At 46.4% G+C, this 21527-nt stretch overlaps 1 protein-coding gene across 2 annotated transcripts in view; it reads left to right on the top strand.

Annotated features, from left to right (window-relative positions):
- Nucleotides 1-21527, top strand: part of CLCN6 (chloride voltage-gated channel 6) — a 37240-nt gene that overhangs the window by 6621 nt on the left and 9092 nt on the right. For both annotated transcript variants that reach the window (XR_004670405.3, XM_003822067.5), the window contains exons 3-15: nucleotides 3398-3463; nucleotides 4167-4232; nucleotides 7034-7100; nucleotides 10225-10331; nucleotides 11235-11361; nucleotides 12014-12081; nucleotides 13686-13744; nucleotides 14624-14756; nucleotides 15679-15792; nucleotides 16031-16197; nucleotides 16767-16893; nucleotides 21009-21132; nucleotides 21371-21524. Coding sequence is in view for 1 of the 2 variants with exons in the window: in XM_003822067.5 (XP_003822115.4) it covers nucleotides 3398-3463; nucleotides 4167-4232; nucleotides 7034-7100; nucleotides 10225-10331; nucleotides 11235-11361; nucleotides 12014-12081; nucleotides 13686-13744; nucleotides 14624-14756; nucleotides 15679-15792; nucleotides 16031-16197; nucleotides 16767-16893; nucleotides 21009-21132; nucleotides 21371-21524 (1379 nt within the window). In the remaining variant the exon portion in view is untranslated. The remainder of the gene's footprint in view (nucleotides 1-3397; nucleotides 3464-4166; nucleotides 4233-7033; nucleotides 7101-10224; nucleotides 10332-11234; nucleotides 11362-12013; nucleotides 12082-13685; nucleotides 13745-14623; nucleotides 14757-15678; nucleotides 15793-16030; nucleotides 16198-16766; nucleotides 16894-21008; nucleotides 21133-21370; nucleotides 21525-21527) is intronic.

The raw sequence follows: 21527 nt of genomic DNA, 5'->3' as shown, positions 1-21527 counted from the left end.
ATGGTGCTTTGATATGCTGAACTCTCCACCCTCACACTTTGTCTCTCCCAAAGCACAGGATGAGGCTCTTCTCTGCCGTTCCCTTATCTACCTAGAAACTGGACCTACCAGAGAGGAACACAGTTGTCTTTGATCCCTTTCCTGAAATGTCATTAACCAGGGAACGTTAAAACTCATCTTACAGAGGAGACTGAAGACCAAACAACATACCTAGAGCCCAGACAAACTGTCCCAACCGTTGTTTGTTCACCGTCCCATACAATTTCCAAAGAGAATCATTCACAAGATGATATCTGCTTCCCAGATCCATTCATTCCCCACTAAGAATTATTTCCTCCCACATCCCCATCTCCCCTTCCCCTGTGAAGAAGAGTATAGAAGCGTCTGTACCTCGCTGGCATTATTGGGTATCATTCTGCAGTTCCCCTGTGCAATGCATGTGAAATAAGTGGATGCCTTTGCTCCCATTAATCTGCCTTTTGTCGGTTCACTTTCAGCAGACCTTTAGAGAGTGAAAGGGGAAGCTTTTCCTCTTGGCCGCTACAATACATATGTAGGTGCATATATGTTTAATCACTTATGGATGAGTCTAGTTTCTAAAAGTACTTTTTTCCTCACTGTGTTTCTTTTCTGATCAGTAAAAAAGATTTTTTTTTTTTTTTTTGAGACAGAGTCTCACTCTGTCACCTAGGCTGGAGTGCAGTGGCACAATCTCGGCTCACTGCAGCCTCTGCCTCCTGGGTTCAAGCGATTCTCCTGCCTCAGCCACCCTAGTAGCTGGGATTACAAGTGTGTGCCACCACACCCACCTAATTTGTGTATTTTTGGTAGAGACGGGGTTTCACCATGTTGACCGGGCTGGTCTCAAACTCTTGGCCTCAAGTGATCCACCTATCTCGGCCTCCCAAACTGCTGGAATTACAGACGTGAGCCATCACGCCCAGCCGATCATTTTTTAAAATATAAAAAAGCACACCATTTGTGCCATGAGAATTTCAGACAACACCCAGAAACAAATACCTCCTTAAGCACTACCTCACGGATGTTTTCCCATTATGAATGCTGATGTACAAATAATCCTAATTTTGTTTAATCAAAAAGGGATATTATACTTTTAATTCTCCATCCTGCTTTATTTTTATTTTTTAATTGCATCTTGCTCTTTTGCTGAATAATTTTTGGACATTTTCCATATCTTTCTATATAGACTTAACTATAATCATTTTATTGATGTATAATCTACTATATTTGGATGTATAATTGATTTACTCAGTCACTTGTTGGTACTCCAGGACTCATAAAAAAAGAATTTGGACTATAGGTAGTCATATAGATAGAATAAATTGTCACTCATCACATGTGTTTGGCTGACGTGAAACTATTGTCTGGGAGTGTGGCTGCCACCCAGCCAATGTCCAGCTGATGTGGGTAGGAACAGGTTGTGGGAAGGAGAGCTGATGGCCGACCATTATTTTTCTTTGTTGCCAAACTGCTGCGTCTTTTTTTTTTTTTTTTTTTTTTTTTGAGAGTGTCTCGCTTTGTTGCCCAAGCTGGAGTGCAGTGGCATGATCTTGGCTCACTGCAACCTCCGCCTCCTAGGTTCAAGCAGCTCTCCTGCCCTAGCCTCCTGAGTAGCTGGGATTACAGGCGTGCTCCACCACTCCCAGCTAACTTGTATTTTTAGTAGAGATGGGGTTTCACCATCTTGCCTAGGCTGGTCTCGAACTTTTGGCCTCAAGTGATCCTCCTGCCTCAGCCTCCCAAAGTGCTGGGATTACAGATGTGAGCCACTGCGCCCAGCCCAGACTGCTGCTTCTCTAACAAGACAACTAAAATGATTTCCTCTGAATTGTTTCTCTAAATGTCTGTGGCATACCTGCAAGTTGCTTGCAGGATTTCTGTGTTTTGTGATGCATGTTGTAAAGGATGCTGCTTCAGATGTAGAAGTTTTAGGAGCCGAGAGCCAAGCTGAATCTGTGCCTCTTCCTAACATAAAGTGGAAGTTGGCCACGCCTGTAATCCCAGCACTTTGGGAGGCCGAGGAGGGCGGATCACGAGGTCAGGAGATTGAGACCATCCTGGCTAACATGGTGAAATCCCGTCTCTACTAAAAATACAGAAAAATTAGCCGGGCGTGTTGGCGGGCGCCTGTAGTCCCAGCTACTCAGGAGGCTGAGGCAGGAGAATGGTGTGAACCCGGGAGGCGGAGCTTGCAGTGAGCTGAGATTGTGCCACTGCGCTCCAGCCTGGGCGACAGAGTGAGACTCCATCTCAAAAAAAAAAAAAAAGTGGAAGTTGCTTTTAAAAATACCTTCCGTATTAGTTTGTCTTGTGACTAACCTCATTTCCATAGACACTAACTACAAAAGATAATTATAACTAATTGACATTCTAAATTAATTTGGTTCTGACTAACTGAAACTTTTGTTCATATCTAATGGAGTAAGTTTCATAAGGCTGATGATAGCTGAAGGTCTTTAAATATTTTGCCAAAACAGGAAGTTTAAAAATAGGTAATTTAAAACTTCTCCTAAAGCATGAAGTATGAACCTAAAGCAACACCACTCAAATTTTAATGTGCATCTGAGTCATCTGGGGCTGCAGGGCTGCAGGAGTCTAAGATTCTGCATTTTGTTTTTGTGTTTTTTTTTTTTTTTTTTTTTCTTGAGACGGAGTCTCGCTCTGTCGCCCAGGCTGGAGTGCAGTGGTGCGATCTCGGCTCACTGCAAGCTCCGCCTCCCGGGTTCACGCCATTCTCCTGCCTCAGCCTCCCGAGTAGCTGGGACTACAGGCGCCCGCTACCACGCCCGGCTAATTTTTTGTATTTTTTTTAGTAGAGACGGGGTTTCACCGTGTTAGCCAGGATGGTCTCGATCTCCTGACCTCGTGATCCGCCCGCCTCGGCCTCCCAAACTGCTGGGATTACAGGCGTGAGCCACCGCGCCCGGCCTTTGTGTTTGTTTTTGAAACGGAGTCTCGCTGTGTCACCCGGGCTGGAGTGCAGTGGTGCGATCTCGGTTCACCGCAACCTCCACCTCCCAGGTTCCAGTGATTCTCCTGCCTCAGCCTCCAAAGTAGCTGGGCCTACAGGTGCGCACCACCATGCCCGGCTAATTTTGTATTTTTAGTAGAGACAGGGTTTCACCATGTTGGCTAGACTGGTCTTGAACTCCTGACCTCAGGTGATCCACCTGCCTTGACCTCCCAAAGTGCTGGGATTATAGGCATGAGCCACCGCACCCAGCCAGATTCTGCATTTTGAACCAGCTCCTCCTGGGTGCTGCAGCTACCACTGCTCTGCCCATCCACACGTTGAGTAGCAGGAACCCAGAGGTTTGTCCCTTTGCAGGTCTTCTCACCTGACATGACCTTTTGACTCAACTTTGCCTCTTTTCAGAGTTTGGATTATGATCGCTGTATCAATGACCCTTACCTGGAAGTTTTGGAGACCATGGATAATAAGGTGGGTCTTACAATTTTTCATCTCTGGGGATCAAATCAGTCTTAACATGGCATTTTTTTTCTCTTCTAAAGGCCCCAGTAAACATCTTTACACCTTGTTTTTTGAACCTTTTCGTGCGATACAGGCAGACCTCACTTTATGCGCTTTGCTTTATTTCACCTCGCAGATACTGCAGGTTTTACAAACTGGAGGTTGGTGGCAACCCTGTGTTGAGCAAGGTGCCATTTTTCCAATAGCATGCATTTTGTTTGCATTTTTTAGCCATAAAGTATTTTTTAATTAAGTTAGGTACATTTTTGTAGGCATAATGCTATTACACACTTTATAGACTGCAGTATAGTGTAAACATCACTTTTATATGCATTGGGAAACCAAAACACTCGTGTGACTCACTTTATTGTGATATTTGCTTTATTGTGGTGGTCTGGAACCAAACCCATGCTATCTGCAAGGTAGGCCTATGTTGGCATTTATTCCCTAGGCCTTTATCCTGCCAACCAGAGTTCCCCCTGTCAGTGCACCTTGCCCAGCCTCTTAAGAGTCCATCATTTTTGCACTGTAAAGCACCTGAAATCCCAACATCATCTTTACTGTGCCTGCTCTCCACGTGGAATTTAGCTTAAAACTGGTTGGCCAAGATGTGTTTCTTCCCCTCTGCCACCATAACCCTGTAAACTGAATCATTCTTTTCCTGTGTGAACAGAAAGGTCGAAGGTATGAGGCGGTGAAGTGGATGGTGGTGTTTGCCATTGGAGTCTGCACTGGCCTGGTGAGGAGGCAGGGCCTGGAGGGATGGTGGGCCATAGGGCTGGAGGGGCTTACAGGGAAAGCCCTGGCCTGGTGAATAACATTGTCATTTGTCATTATAACATCTATAACATTATAATGCAATAACACTTGTCATTATAATCAAGAGTGCCTTTTCTTTTTTCCCTTTTTTTTTTTTAAATGAATAATCCTGGCACAGTTTTTCACACTTCCCCTGCTTTTGCTTTGTGAAATGAAAGCGAGACACATGACGATGGTGCTCTTGAAGCGCTCAAAGGTTTGGGCAGGACTTATCTTTTATGATATGATTATGGATCATAATCTATAATTTACCTAGTAAACTAGTTGTCTCCCTAATGGGTAGATAGTGCATTGGGTAGAGTAAATAATGGATGTTAAAGTTACTTTTTTTTTTCTTTTAATTTAAATAGAGACAGGGTCTCGCTTTGTCACCCTGGCTGGAGCACAGTGGCGTAATCATAGTTCACTGCAGCCTCGACCTTCTGGGCTTGGGTGACCCTCCTACCTCAGCCTCCCGAGTGGTTAGGACTCTAGGCAGGCATGAGATCGCTCTTTAGGGAAAAAGCAAAGTCATGGGTACGGAACTGTGAACATCATGCCCTTCACTTAGCACAGCGTGCCAGTGAACAGGGTGGCACACCATAGCTATTGATCTCATGCAGGGAGTTTATGGTGCTATCCTGGGCTCCTCCCCGTACGTCGTTAATGTTATCTAGAAGATAGAGCCAGCAGCTGTGAGTGAAGGCATATGCCCGTATGAACAGAGTTGGTGGAGGCAGCAACTTCACAGGTGAATCAAAGACAGGGCAAGGTTGGAAACATGGCCAAAGATGAGGATAGCAAAAAGTCTGGAACCAAAACTGCTGACTTCACATTGTTAAATATGAAGAAGAGAAGCTGGAAAAATCAGCATCAGTCAGAAAGATCCATGTCAAATCTGATTCCGGTCAGTACAGTGTTGGGATAGGGTATCTGTCCTCAGTAACAGCCTGTTGACCACCTTTATCTTGAACTGGCCACAAGCCTCCTACTTAATTTGACATGATATGCCTAGAAAACATACACATGTGTTCGGTATAATATAGCCACAGGGGCCAACCACAATTTTTATTTTCATGGCATGCATCAAATTTTTACTATAGTAAATCCACAAGTAAAGGAACATCTTACTAGGTAAGACTGATGGCATTCAGAAGCCCTCTTCAGTGATATTCTGATGGATACCATTTTGGGGAAACTTGGGTTGATTTATTGTTTTATTTAAATCTCAGGGTGGTGGGCCAGGGACGGTGGCTCACACCTGTAATCCCAGCATTTTGAGAGGCCGAGACAGGAGGACTGCTTGAGCCCAGGAGTTTGAGACCAGCCTGGGCAACGTAGGGAGACCCTGTCTCCTTAAAAATTAAAAAAAAAAAAAAAAAAATCTCAGGGTATTTATTTTGCTATATATGTTTCTGGTTGCAAATTTCTCTATAATCATAGTCCTTAGGCCTCTAGTTGTTAGTGTTTGTGCTACTTTTATAGCAAACTCTTTGGAGCTGCCACTTGTCAGTACTACAGGTTGAGTGTTCCTTATCAGAAAATCCAAAATGCTCCAAAATCCAAAACTTTTTGAATGCTGACACGATGCTCAGAGGAAATACTCATTGGCGCATTCAGATTTTGGATTTCAAATTTTTGGATTTGGGATGTTTAATCAGTATAATGTAGATATTCGAAAAAAAAATCTGAAATCCAAAACACTTCTGGTCCCAAGCATTTCAGATAAGTGTTACTCAAGCTGAAGCAACTTTACCTCCTACCTTTGTATTTTAGGAAGGCACACCTGCCTTTATGACATAGCACTCCCAACTCTTGTCCATTGATGTGTGGCCACTTTATGGCTTCAGTATCAAAAAGCCTCCAGGCATTGGCTTGAGGGAAGGCCAGAGTTAAAGGCAAGAAGCTTTGATCCTGAATCCATAAAATTAGAAGCCTTTCTAGTTCTCCTTTAAGCCCTGAGCACTTTGGAGAGTGGAATACTGGAATTTGGTTGTTTTCTCTACCCAGAGTAACTATGGACTATAAGATGGTTATAAGTCAAGCCTGGCACAGTGGGGTGTGCCTGTAATCCCAGCTACTTGGGAGGCTGAGGCAGGAGGATCTCTTAAACCCTGGAGTTCAAGGCCAGCTTAGGCAATACAGCAAGACCCCATCTCAAAAAAAGATGATTTCAAGTCAAAATAATGACTTACAAAATAGAACTTGCTAATAAGGAACATGCAAAAAGCACATACACCTAAATGAATGTTGTGTTTTAAAGCAAGCTTGTCCAACCCATGGCCCAACACAGATTCATACACCTTTTAAAAACATTTATGAGATTTTTCTGAGTTTTTCTTTTCTTAGCTCATCAGCTATCATTAGTGTATTTTATGTGTGGCCAAAGACAATTCTTCTTCCAGTGTGGTCCAGGGAAGCCAAAAGAGTAGACACCCCTGTGTCAGTAGTCTTTCTTGGTCTCACATCTTTTTCTGCACCTGCTTCCCTCTTTGTTTTCCGTTGCTTCACTCAACTTAGCTGTACCCTCTGCCTTTGTTCTTTGGAGGGGCAGTGGGACTGGGCTGGAGAAGGGATCTCCTCCTCCTGCGCTTTTCTGCTGTGCATTCACGTCCTGCTGGCTGGTGAGCAGCCTCCGTACGTGCAGTCGGGGAGGAGATGCCTTCAAGAGGAGCACACCTGTACTATACTTGTGCTACACTTGGAAATAAGGCTGTGTGACAGATCTCTTGCTCTTCACAGGTGGGTCTCTTTGTGGACTTTTTTGTGCGACTCTTCACCCAACTCAAGTTCGGAGTGGTACAGACATGTATCCTTTTCACGGTTCCTGGTGCTCGTGGACTTCAGTGGTCACCAAGATTCTTTCTTACATAGAAATGGGTTTAACAGTAAGCATGGTAATAGAAGGGCCGCTTATTAGCTATTCAGCTTTCATATTTTTAATGATCACTGAAGGACACAAAAGAAGGACTTTAATAAGCAAAGACATATACCTATGTTTGTGGTTGATAAGATTACAGATGCCGCAAAGATGCCTGTACTCCCTAATCTGTAAATTTAATGTAGTTCCAATCAAAATTCCAATAGAATTTGTTGTGGAACTCAGAAATTCTTTGTAAATTTGTGTAGACGAGTAAAGGGCCAAAAGCAGTCAGTATAGTTCTAAATGACAAGAAGGTGGACTTGACCCTGTCAGATATCAAGTCTTATAAAATTAACAAGTTTGGGGAGTTAGGAAAAAAAAGTCATAAAATTTAAGATACAGTCATTGAAGTTGGTCATATTGGTGCAGGAATACCTAGACAGCAGAAAATGATAGAGAAGCAGAAACTGGTCCTCACATACATGGAACTTTGGTGAATGACAGTTAATATTACAAATCAGTGAGGGAGTGATGAATGATTTAATAAAAGACGCTGTGTTATTTAATAAATAAAAGATACACATCTCTGTAGTCCCAGCTACTTAGGAGGTGAGCCCAGGAGTTTGAGGCTGTAATGCACCATGATTGTGCCTGGGCAGCATAGCAAGACCTTGTCTTAAAAAAAATGATGCTGGGACATGGGTGATACATATGGAAAAATAGTTATATTCCTATTTCGTGCTATAAATAAGATAAATTCCAGATGAAGATGTAAATATGCAAAACAAAACTTCAGGAGACTATATGTTGTCAAGAGTAGGGAATAATTTCTTAAAACTCCAGAAGGCACAGACTATAAGAAAAAACATCAATGGGGCCGGACACAGTGGCTCACGCCTGTAATCCCAGCATTTTGGGAGGCAGAGGCAGGCGGATCACAAGGTCAGGAGATTGAGACCATCCTGGCTAACACGGTGAAACCCCATCTCTACTAAAAATACAAAAAAATTAGCCGGGCGTGGCGGTGTGCGCCTGTAGTCCCAGATGCTGGGGAGGCTGAGGCAGGAGAATGGTGTGAACCTGGGAGGCGGAGCTTGCAGTGAGCCAAGATCGCGCCACTGCACTCCAGCCTGGGTGACAGAGCAAGACTCCGTCTCAAAAACAAACAAAAACATCAATGGCTGGGTGCAGTGGCTCATGCCTGTAATCTCAGGACTTTGGGAGGCTGAGGCAGGCAGATCACCTGAGGTCAGGAGTTCAAGACCAGCCTGGCTAACATGACAAAACCCCATCTCTACTAAAAGTACAAAAAATTAGCTGGGCATGGTGGTGGGTGCGTGTAATCCCAGCTACTTGGAAGGCTGAGGTGGGAGAATCGCTTGAACCCGAGAGACAGAGGCTGCAGTGAGCCGAGATCACGCCATTGCACTCCAGCCTGGGCAACGAGAGCAAAACTGTCTCAAAAAAAAAAAAGACAAAATCAATAAATTTGACCACATCAAAGTACATATTGTATTTATAAAGACAGAAACTCCAAATAACAACAATAAAACACCATAAATAAAGTGAAAACAAGTCCACAGCGTGAGAGAGGTTATTTACTATGCATTTAAGAGGCAGATAATTAGTATCCAGAATACAGGAAGAGGCTGGGCGTGGTGGCTGACGCCTGTAATCCCAGCACTTTGGGAGGCCGAGGCAGGCGGATCACTTGAGGTCAGGAGTTCAAGACCAGCCTGGCCAACATGGTGAAACCCTGTCTCTACTAAAAATACAAATTGAGCTGAGTGTGGTGGTGTGCACCTTTAGTCCAGATACTTGGGAGGCAGAGGCAGGAGAATCACTTGAACCCAGGAGGCGGAGGTTGCAGTGAGCCAAGATTGCAACACTGTACTCCAGCCTGGGTGACAGAGTGAGACTCTGATTCAGAACAAATAATACAGGAAGAACTCCTGCAACTCAATCAGAAAACAACAGATGGTCCAATAGAAGGAAAACGAGCAAAGGATGTGAACTGGAATTCTCAAAAGAGAAAAACTGGCCGGTAAACCTCTGGAAAAAGGAAGGTGCACATTCCTGTGACTCATACATTCCTCTTAGAAATTTGAACCGTAGACATGTACAAAGGTGGTAATTATAGCTTTATGATAGCAAAAAGCTGGAGTCACCAAATGGGAGAATGGAAAAATTATGGTACATTCATATGGTATCATTTTAGACATCATGTCATTTCTGTAGATTGTAAAATAAAAATTTTAGACAGAAGTGAAAGTGAACGAACCACAGAGTTGTGTGTATCAACATGGCTAATTCTCAAAGACTTAATGTTGAGAAAAAAAGAGCAAGTTACAGAATATACAAGTGCCGTGTACAACAGTGTGGACACTTTTGAAATACACAGAATAATTTCAGGTTAGTGGTTTCTCCCAGGGGAGAGAGGAAGGAAAACTGTTTTTTTTTTTTTTTTTTGGTTTTGTTTCTTAAACTGGTACTGAATGTTTTATTTTTTAAAAATACCTGGAGCATACATGGCATATTGTTGAGATTTGTTAAAGCTAAAGTTGTGAGGGTATGGGTATTCGTTACTTTTTGTAATGTTTGAAGTATTTCCTAATGTCAAAGGCATCTCAAACAATTTTTTTTTTTTTTTTAAGAGATGAGGCCTCACACTGTTGCCTAGGCTGGAATGCAGTGGTGCAATGACAGCTCACTGCAGCCTCAGCCTCCCAGGCTCAAGCAATCCTCCCACCTCAGCTTCTTGAGTAGCTGGGACCATAGGCATATACCTTTTGTACTTTTTGTAGCGACATGGTCTCACTACATTGCCCAGGCTGGCCTCCAACTCTTAGGCTCAAGTGATCCTCCTGCCTCCGCCTCCCATAGTGTTGGGATTACAGGCATGAGCCATTGCACCCAGTCATCTCAGGCAGTTTTTTAAAAATTTTTATATATGGAGAAAAAGTGCACTCAGCAGCCAGCATGATCCAAAGGAGAAGCAGCTGCACCCTCTCAAGTGATGACGGGGACACCCCTCGGCTAAGGAACAGTTTCCTTAACCCAGTTTCTGCAGCGGTGGAGGAGTGCAGCCAGAAAGGCTGCCTCGCTCTGTCTCTCCTTGAACTCCTGGGTTTTAACCTCACCTTTGTCTTCCTGGCAAGCCTCCTTGTTCTCATTGAGGTGAGGTGGTTTGGATTCACCTGCTCGCTTAGGAGGTTTTAGAGTCCCGCACTCCTTTTCCCCACCTCCTTCCAGAATGTCAGGAAACTGGGAATGCAGATTCCTGCAGAAAGTGGCCTCTTGTTCGCTAAAGGTAAAGGTTTCACCTCTGGTGAGATTAAAGAAGAAAGGCTTCCCAGGTGATGCTCACTCACAGGGAACTTGTACAGATTCTGGGGGGAGGAAAAAAGGGGGAAAGGGCTGAAAACAAAACTGTTGGGTGCCATGCGCACTACCTGGGTGACAGGATCATTCATGTCCCAAACCTCAGCATCATGCAATATACCCTCGTAACATACCTGTACATGCAATCCCTGAACCTAAAATAAAAGTGGAAATTATTTTTCTTTAAAAAATGCAAGTCTGGCCACTTTGGGAGGCCAAGGCGGGCAGATCACCTAAGGTCGGGAGTTCAAGACCATTCTGACCAGTGTGGAGAAATCCTGTCTCTAGTAAAAATACAAAATTAGCCGGTAAAAATACAAAATTAGCCGGGCGTGGTGGCGCATGCCTGTAATCCCAGCTACTCGGGTGACTGAGGCAGGGGAATTGCTGGAACCCAGAAGGCGGAGGTTGCAATGAGTGGAGATTGTGCCATTGCACTCCAGCCTGGGCAACAAGAGTGAAACTCTATCTCAAAAAAAAAAGAAAAAAAAGTGCAAGTCCTCCCATTGCCCCTCAGACCTCCTGAGTCAGATCCTCTGGAGTGGGGCCCAGCAGCTGTGGTTTAGCAAGCCCTCCAGGTGATGCTCACGCTGCTAATGAAGGTGGCCAGCTCTCCCTCTTCCGCTGCCCAGATTGTTGAGGGTAAGCCAGAGAACCAATGGATTTTGAGTTATGGGTGTGCCTGCTCTCCTCCATCAGCCGGTGGCAGCAGGTTCTGGGATACCCGAGGTCAAATGCTATCTGAATGGCGTGAAGGTGCCAGGAATCGTCCGTCTCCGGACCCTGCTCTGCAAGGTCCTTGGAGTGCTGTTCAGTGTGGCTGGAGGTAAGAAGGGTCCAACTTGTATCCTTCAAATACTCAAAGGGCAGAGGCAACAAGAAGCATGATGTATTTCAGTTATTAGATTTGGACTGCAGGGCCCAGCCTCAAACGGCTGATGTCTGCACTTTTTGTTGATGGGCTGTTTTTAAATGCAGACACTATTCGTATGTTACCATTCAGATACCTGACAAACACACTCTTCAGTTTTGGGATTTGGAATTTAGCTTGTGGAATTAGCTTTTGTCAAAATTAGCAAGCTTTTTGTGTCAACAGCCAGATAGTAAATATTTAAGGCTTTGTGGGCCAAGAATCAGAATGGAAGCTCTTATGTAGATGTTTATGTAACTATTTACATTTGTGCATTTAAGAACGTAAAAGCCAGTCTTAGTTCTCAGGCCATGTAAAACCAGGAGGGAGCTGGTGGTCTGGGCTCACAGGCTCTCATTTGCTGACACACAATTTAGAATGTAGAGTGTTTTCTCTTCTAGCAAGACTTGAAATGGAGCTTATTTGGTGGGAATTTGGCTCTTTCTCTTATAAAGTCTTAGGATCATCTCTGTTCAGTTGTCACGAGGAAGGTTTTTGTAGCCAAGGTCTCCTGACCCAGGGGCGTTTCTGCACTGACTGTTGGTCTTTCCTTTTTCACCCTGCCCAGGGCTCTTCGTGGGGAAGGAAGGCCCCATGATCCACAGTGGTTCAGTGGTGGGAGCTGGCCTCCCTCAGGTAAGATGGGCTGAGAGGGTGTGGGCCTCTGGGCAGGCCTAGTGGGAGGTCTGTGGTTACACTGGGCCAAATCCATTGGGACACCCTGACATCACATTGGAACCTGGTGCCATTCTGGCTTCACGTGTAAACCATGTGTCTATCTCTCAGGAAAGGGCATAACTTATACTTGGAAGTTTTAATGATGCCCTACCGAGCCCTAGGAGCAAAAATGAGACATAGAGAAAAACTGTGACGTGGCGGATGAAAGTCACTGGGTGCTTCCATAGCCATCACCAGGCGCCTCTATATAGGGTGGCTGGGTGGATCATCTCAGTGCTGCCAGATCCAAGAGGCTCAAAGCATCGACTGACATGGTTTTAGGCACAGTTCCATGCTGATTCTAGTTGGCGTGGTACAGTCATAATAACTGCTGCTAACTATGGTCTGTGTGCCAGACGCCATGTATACTAACTGCTTTCTCCTTATAGCCACCTTCAATGATTCGTTGTTATTATTACCCCCATCCTCAGATGGGGAAACTGAGGCTTAGAGAGGTTGAGGTACTAGCTCGAGACCTCAAAGCTCCCATTCTTGGGGGCTACTCCAGATCCCTGGCTGCTGTTGGAGAAGTCTCAGTTCCCTGTGAACTGTCACTCTTAGTCATTTCCCTCTCCAGTCCTGAGAAGAGGGAGTTATTGTGGTTGGGAGTCTCTGAGGTGAAGGAGGGAAGATTCTTTCGTCCAGAGCTCGTCTTTTGGTCTCTCTCCTACTACTGCCTTGAGCACCAGATCTGGCAGAAGTGAGCCAAGGGGTGGAAGGCCAGGCGTGGAGTGGGCATCAGTGTGCACCTTTGTGGGGCAGACAGAGGACAGGCTCTGGGCCCTTCTCTTCCTGGCGCTGCTGAGCAGAGCAGACTCGGTCTTCTGCAACAGCTTCCGCTTCCCCTTCCCTCAGCTCAGCCATTTGCCTTTATTCTTTCAGACTTGTTGACTCTGCACAAAATGGGATTTCAGAAGGTCCTAGAAACACGAGGGCAGGAAAAATAAGCTCCTCCCAAGGGTGGGGGGTAATCTCCTTTTTTCCCAAGTTTTTTTATTTTCATTTTTTGAGACGGAGTCTCACTCTGTTGCCCAGGCTGGAGTGCGATGGTGCCATCTCTGCTCACTACAGCCTCCGCCTCCTGGGTTCAAGCGATTCTCCTGGCTCAGCCTCCCGAGTAGCTGGGATTACAGGCATATGTCACCACGCCTGGCTAAATTTTGTATTTTTAGTAGAGACAGGGTTTTGCCACGTTGGCCAGGCTGGTCTCCAACTCCTGACCTTAGGTAATCAGCCGTCCGCCTCGGCCTCCCAAAGTGCTGGGATTACAGGCGTGAGCCATGAGCTACCACGCCCAGCCTCCTTTTTTCCCAAGTTGCTGTTCTGGACTTTCCTTCCTGCAGCACACTTACCCAGGTGTGCTCAAGCAGAGGGGCCTCCCCTGATGCCGTGGATTCCCATAGTTTCAGTCCTAGGCTGCCCCTGACCTGTGTTCTTTTTTTTTTTTCCATAATTACTGGGGTACAGGTAGTATTTGGTTATATGAGTAGGCTCTTTAGTGGCTCTCTTTTCTCTTGCTTTAGTTTCAGAGCATCTCCTTACGGAAGATCCAGTTTAACTTCCCCTATTTCCGAAGCGACAGGTATGGAAAGGTTAGAAATTGGTTTTTTTTTTGGAAACAACATGTTCATGCGCTGCGGGTCAGACTCGATACTTGCTCTAGCCTGGCAGTATCCCCTGCGGGGAAACCCGACTGTGGGAGAAGGGGGCGGGCTTTGAACTTTTCTTCTGGAAATAAGAAGCCAAAGCACCAGGCTGGCATCGTGACTTTTATTTTGTCATGCCATAAGGCCTAGAATCATCTCAGGCAAATGAAGATGGTCCCAGATTAAAAACCCAACCAAGAAAGGCCACAGACAGGCATATTCTTAGGAAGGCGTTTTGTATTCCCCAGTGATTCACTTGGTCAGCCACCCTCCTGGGTCAGAAGGTACTCTTAGTAGACTTCTTAGCCCTGTGTCAGATGTGTGTGTTACTGACCTGCCCGCCTCGTAAGGCTCTTTCAATCAGAGACTCAGTTTGACTGAGTCACGGACCACCTTCTTTTTGTATTCCTGCAAGTTCGGCACATACCTAGAAGGCACCTTGATGTTTTTACTGATGCCAGGGTTTTCTGGAAGGAAGATCCGGTGGGAACATGGTGCAGCAGTGATCGTGCCGATCTTTGATCTGCCCCCTGAGCTGGGGGCTGAGATTCTGAGATCACAGAAAACACAGAGGTCAGGGGCTCCTGTTCCCAGGCGGAGTAGCCGCCATGCTGAAAGGGACTCTGGTGCTAAGGTGTGTGGCTCTCGGGTGGACACACTCGCGGCAAAGGCTGCCTCACCAGTGACCTGCCCTTCCAGGATCCCTGCCTATTCATTCACAGGTGTGAGAAAATGTTCATGATAAGGAAGTCAGAAACCGCCTTTTGTGGGCTGAGGGCTCTTTATTGGATAACTCGTCTCTCTCCTCTCCTCAGAGACAAGAGAGACTTTGTATCAGCAGGAGCGGCTGCTGGAGTTGCTGCAGCTTTCGGGGCGCCAATCGGGGGTACCTTGTTCAGTCTAGAGGAGGGATCGTCCTTCTGGAACCAAGGGCTCACGTGGAAAGTGGTGAGGAGGACCTTCAGTGAAAGCGTTAACCACACCCCCCGAATTACACTGGGTGTCCCTTACTCGGTACATGGAATGGTAGTTTTGATGAGACTGGGGGGTCGACTGGATCAGAAACAGCTTTCCTCTTGTGCCCATAACCTCCACACTGGACTTTCTGTACTTCTCATATCAATACCCTCCCTAACCCCAAATCAAACCACTGTTACCTTTTTTTTTTTTTTTTTTTTTTTTTTTTTTGAGATGGAGTCTTGCTCTGTTGCCCAGGCTGGAGGGCAGTGACGCGATCTCGGCTTACTGCAGCCTCTGCCTCCTGGATTCAAGCGATTCTCCTGCCTCAGCCTTATGAGTAGCTGGAATTAGAGGCACGTGCCACCGCATCCAGCTAATTTTTGTATTTTTAGCAGAGATGGGGTTTCACCACGTTGGCAAGGCTGGTCTTGAACTCCTGACATCAGGTGATCCACCCGCCTTGGCTTCCCAAAGTGTTGGGATTACAGGCGTGAGCCACCACGCCTGGCCTTGTTATCCTTTCTTGATGAACCACCTGACATGAAAATGTGAAACTGGCTGTTGTCATAAAGCAGGAAGTGATGGGGCTTGGACTGGAGCCGGTCTCCTCCCTCAGAGCAGGCTGTCCTTCCCTTTGCATTGATCCTTCCTTTTGGTGCAAGGTCTGGTCTGTAAAGGCTGTAAATAGGCTCTCATAGTACAGTAGGCTGCTGGAACGGAAACTTCTTAAAGCCCAATCTAGAGTTGGTCATACCTGGGGTGTATCTACTGTAAGGGTCACTAGATCTCTGTACCCGGATGTGGATTCCGGAGGTCTCTGCATAGAGCAGTGGGTACCAGGAGGAAGGGTTGGGAGAGAGTAGGACATACCACTCCTGAACCTTCTTGTCTTTTGTCACCTCTCCCCTAGCTCTTTTGTTCCATGTCTGCCACCTTCACCCTCAACTTCTTCCGTTCTGGGATTCAGTTTGGAAGCTGGGGTTCCTTCCAGCTCCCTGGATTGCTGAACTTTGGCGAGTTTAAGGTATGTTTTGTCCTTTCCCCAAGGATTTTTAATTTGACCCATGAAAATTTCCTCTCAAGTGAAGGACCAGAGAGAAATGAGCAGAGGGCTAGGTACAACTTCCAGGGGCACATCTCGCCAATTAGCCTCTGCCGTGCGGGAAAGCAGCCCCACTCTTGCTTCTGTCTTCTCTTCTGTCTCTTCCGGTTCTCATGGCTGCTATGGTTTTTCTCTCCCTCTCCCTTTCCCCTTCTCTCAGTGCTCTGACTCTGATAAAAAATGTCATCTCTGGACAGCTATGGATTTGGGTTTCTTCGTCGTGATGGGGGTCATTGGGGGCCTCCTGGGAGCCACATTCAACTGTCTGAACAAGAGGCTTGCAAAGTACCGTATGCGAAACGTGCACCCGAAACCTAAGCTCGTCAGGTATCTGCACAGTCGCCTCCCCCCAGCCTGCTGCGGCTCCCTGAGCTTGGTGTGCGCCGCGCCATCTCTCCCGAGGAGCAGACCCTGCCTCCACGGCTTTGATTTCTCATCTAAGACTGAGAATCTAAACACGGCCATGCATCTTCCCTACTTGACAGGCCAAAGGGCTGAGCCAGCTTAATTGATGTCAGAGTTGCTGGTTGACTCCCTGCCTGTCCTGACTTGGCCACTCGGACACATGATAAGGTTAGAAGGGTCACCGTGGCCCTGCTGAGCAGCTTGCTCTCAGGAGGCTTCTCGCCCCAGGACTTATTATAATGGAAAGCCATTCATTCCTTGGAGAGAGATGATGTGGACGTAGCAGCCCACTTTAACTGTCCACTTTTTACAAACAAATTGCTGGAATACAGCAAATCACGGATCAGTTCTGCACACATGTTGACTGTCCAGGGGCTGCTGTGAATGCTGTTTGGAGAAATCGGGGCTGGGGGTAGGCAGGGTTATGTTTTGAATTCCTGAGACCAGAGCTTCTTTCTGTAGCGTTACAACAGCTGTGCTTTGCCTCCTAGAGTCTTAGAGAGCCTCCTTGTGTCTCTGGTAACCACCGTGGTGGTGTTTGTGGCCTCGATGGTGTTAGGAGAATGCCGACAGATGTCCTCTTCGAGTCAAATCGGTAATGACTCATTCCAGCTCCAGGTAACCCCAGTGCACCTGCTACCTTTATCCCATACCACGAGGAAGAATCCAGAAATGTATGACCTTCCTCTGTTGAGAACTAATAGATGTGTTGGGTTCATCCTTCCACACCCATTACCCGAGCATTGAGAGATATGGGAATCTGTAGTCGTCTTTTTACCTCAGAGAAAGTGCACACCACATGCCCTCTGTCTTTGCCACTTCTGTGAACAACCCTGGCGTCACAGAGGGGAACCTGGGAACAACCCTGGCATCACAGAGGGGAACCTGGGAACAACCCTGGCGTCACAGAGGGGAACCTGGGAACAACCCTGGCGTCACAGAGGGGAACTTGGGAACAACACTGGCATCACAGAGGGGAACCTGGGAACAACCCTGGCGTCACAGAGGGGAACCTGGGAGCAAGCCTGGCATCACAGAGGGCAACTCCTCTCTGTTGAACAACACTCATGGGAAACAGACACTTGGAAAGCTGACAGCAAGGTGCTTTCTGAGCCCCAGTTACTCTTCCACCTCCCCTTGCCTGAAGGGGCCACAGCCCAGAGGCTCAGCACCCACCTCATGGCCTCTGTGACTATGACAGTCACTCTTGAGAGGAAGAAATGTCTGTGTCAGGGTAAGGAGGCTTCTGTCTTCCCAGCATCCTCTGCCTCTTCCCGGCGTTGGGTCCTTTGTGGGTGCGCCACCCTCCTGCACTCCTCCTTTTCCCTTCTTGGAGGGCGCGATATTTTCCAGAGGCTTTCCCTGAGGAGTGGTCCCATGAGGTAGTCTGTGGAGCCTACTCCACGCTGTGTTCTTTCGGTCCAACCCGGAGGCTCTGAGAGCTACACCTATGGTTCAGTGAGTCAGCCAGATGTGTGATTCCAGCCCTTGGCTGCAGACAGGTGAGCATTCTCTAAGTGCAGTCGGCCATCCACATTTGTGGGTCCTGCATCCATGGAATTACGCAGGGTCAACCAACTGTGGAGCAAATATATTCAGGATGCAAAACATAAAAAAGAACAAGACAACAGTAAAAAATAATGCAAATAAAAAACAGTACAGTGTAACAATTATTTACATAGCATTTACATTGTATTAGGGTATTATAAATAATCTAGAGATGATTTAAAAGTATATAGGAGGACCTACATAGGTTATATGCAAATATACACCATTTTGTATCTGGGACTTGAGCATCCCTGGATGTTGGTATCCATCGGGATCCTGGACCCTATCCCTGGTGAATACTGAGGAACAACTGTACTCTTTTCTTGTTGCTTCTCTGTAACCACTTGAATCTCTCAGATCCCCATTGGGGCCCTTGTCTTGGAGGACAGCCTCTTCAGTGTCCCCAGTTACGTGTATATATTATATATATATATACACACACACTATATATATATATACACACACACACACACACACATATTATATATTTCTGTTTGTTTGTTTTGTTTTGTTTTTTTGAGACGGAGTCTTACTCTGTTACCCAGGCTGGAGTGCAGTGGCACGATCTTGGCCCACTGCAACTTCTGCCTCCCAAGTTCAAGTGATTCTCCTGCCTCAGCCTCCCGAGTAACTGGGATTACAGGCACCCACAACCATGCCCAGCTAATTTTGTATTTTTAGTAGAGACGGTGTTTCACCATGTTGGCCAGGCTGGTCTCGAACTCCTGACCTCAAGTGATCCACCCGTCTCGGCCTCCCAAATTGCTAGGATTACAGGTGTGAGTCACCACGCCCAGCCTGGTTTATATATATATATGTGTTTTTTTTGTTTTTTTTTTTTTTTTGGCAAAGTCTCACTCTGTTGCCCAAGCTGGAGTGGAGTGGCAAGATCTCGGCTCACTGCAAACTCCACCTCCTGGGTTCAAGCGATTCTCCTGCCTCAGCCTCCCAAGTAGCTGGGACTTTAGGCGCGCACCACCATGCCCAGATAATTTTTGTATTTCTAGTAGAGATGGAGTTTCACTATTTTGGCTGGGCTTGTTTTGAACTCCTGACCTCGTGATCCGCCCACTTCGGCCTCCCAAAGTGCTGGGATTGCAGGCGTGAGCCACCGTGTCCAGCTGGTTTATATATTTTTAAAGGGTTGAGGGAAAAAAAAGAATATGCCGCAGAGACTGTACGTCACTGGCAACTTCTAAAATATTTACTGTCTGGCTCTTTATGGAAAAGTTTGCCGACCCCTGTTACTAGTTATTCCCAAGCCTAGCTCATTACCAGACAGATACCTTGATGCGTGTGATTTAAAGCATACAAAAAACGATTCTATGGTCAAATGGGCTAGAAATTAAATATGCTTCTTTATCTTTTTAGAGACAGGATCTCACTCTGTCACCCAGGCTGGAGTACGGTGGTGTGATCATAGCTTATTGTAACCTCAAACTCCTGGGCTCAAGTGATCCTCCCATCTCAGCCTCCCAAGTAGCTGGGACTACAGGTGCATGCCACCACATCCAGCTTATTTTTATAGAGACAGTATCTCACTTTATTGCCCAGGCTGGTCTCGAACTTCTGGCCTAAAACGATCTCCTGTTTTAGGAGTGCTAGGATTATAGACGCAAGCCACAGCACCCAACCTAAATACGTTCCTTTAGTACAGAACTTCTAGGGCCTTATTCCCATAAGTCTTATAAATGTTTGGTGTCTGTATTGTGTACCAGATATTCCACTGAGTACTTTATATGATTTCATTTAATCCTTATCAGCACTGTGCTTGCTGGCCAGTAGCTGTGCCCCCATTTTACAGCTAAGGAAGCTGAGGCACAGTGTGGTCTTGACCAAAAACCTTCAGCTAGTCATATATAATGAGAGGGTAGGTGTTGTTAACCATTTTATAGGTGAGGAAACTCACAAAATGAAATATCCTTCTCAACGTCACTAGAGAGTGGCAGAGTTTAGAGACAAAGCCATCTGATTTTGGAGCCTGTGCTCAGCTTTTAGCAGACACACTGATTTCCAAGAATTGCTAGGATGTTTCTCAATGCAGTTGACCACAGGACTCTCTGGAAAGCCTTCAGGACTGAACTTCCTCCAGACAGTTTGGGAAACACTGCATGTGTCTATTATGAAGCCATCAGCTGAGCTTATCCCCCGTGCACTCCACAACGCTGAGGCTCTGCACATGGCTCACCAGTGCCAGGTGCTGCCAGTCAGCAGTGCCGTGCTGTTTCCACAGCAGCCTGCATACGTCTATATTGCCCAGCCCGTTTCACCTGGCGGGGTCACACAAACCACCCCCTGGTATTGTTAGCACGTCCACATAATGGCATCTCCACAGCTGTGTCATCCAGAAGAAACCCATAGCCTTGATTAACCTTTGTAATAAGACTCCCTATTTGCATGCACAGTGATAGGTGTGAAGTACAACCTTGTACCGTTGTACACTGTCAACTAGAAAATAAAACAGCACACTTGAAACACCCTTGCCCTCTAGCAAAGATCCCATCTTCCCACACAGAATGATGGCAAGAAAATGAGGTCTAAAATGTGTAGAAGTAGTAGAAGAAATAATCTCTTTTTCTGTTTGGGTTTTGTTCCCCAGATGGGGTTTAGAAGGAGAGGCAGCCTGGAGGACTGGGTCTGCTCTCCAGGCATTATGGAGGTGGGTTTTCTTTTGCAGCAAATTCAGGCGCTTTTTTTTTTTTTTGTAGCAAATTGCAGCAAAATCAAAGGCTTTTTTTATTTGGAACCAGAGTTGGGGCTTTCGGTCAAGTGGTGCCCTGGATTTTCCTCCCCAGATACCTGTCAACTCCCAGTCACTTGCTCTCACCTGCCTCATCTTCCCCCAGTCCTAGGGCTCTCAGGCCAGGCTTCTAGCAGCATCACTTAGAAAGTTAGCACCGGGAGAGGAAGCAGAACCAAATTCACGGTGAATCACGGCCATAGTGACATTTTCATCATGAGTGTGGATGAACAAAAGGCCCTCATCCCGATTCTTTCATCTGTGCATTCAGAATGTGAAGAATACACTTGCCCGCGTGGCTGCCATTGGTAGAGGTCAGTTTTTGGCCTGTTTGATTGATGGGGAAAGCTGTGCAGCCACCTGTTTTGGACCCGGCTGGAGACATCCCACTTGAAGACTCAAAGTCAGGTGTCCTTGTACTGATTTTCTGATTCCTTCTTCTTAGGTCACAGAAGATGTGAATTCAAGTATCAAGACATTTTTTTGTCCCAATGATACCTACAATGACATGGCCACACTCTTCTTCAACCCGCAGGAGTCTGCCATCCTCCAGCTCTTCCACCAGGATGGTGAGTGTCTGCACTGCAGCCCAATCGTGGGTGATTGGTGTCATCTCGGACACAGCCAGGCTTGCCCTTCATTCCAAGCAAGACCAGGACTTCTTTGTAACGCCCACCCAGACAAAAGATTGGTTTCTGCCTCCAATGTTGGAAGGGGAACTGGTATGGGGTGTGGTCGGGCCCGGTAGGTCTACTGGGCCTTGGCAGACATCCGGTAGTGGGACTCAGGTTGGCTCTTCCCTTGCAGGTACTTTCAGCCCCGTCACTCTGGCCTTGTTCTTCGTTCTCTATTTCTTGCTTGCATGTTGGACTTACGGCATTTCTGTTCCAAGTGGCCTTTTTGTGCCTTCTCTGCTGTGTGGAGCTGCTTTTGGACGTTTAGTTGCCAATGTCCTAAAAAGGTA

The sequence above is a fragment of the Pan paniscus genome, chromosome 1 (assembly GCF_029289425.2).
Source record: "Pan paniscus chromosome 1, NHGRI_mPanPan1-v2.0_pri, whole genome shotgun sequence".
Classification (NCBI taxonomy): Eukaryota; Metazoa; Chordata; class Mammalia; order Primates; family Hominidae; genus Pan; species Pan paniscus.
The sequence above is the reverse complement of the archived record's forward strand: the minus strand, read 5'-3'. Positions and strand labels throughout refer to the sequence as shown.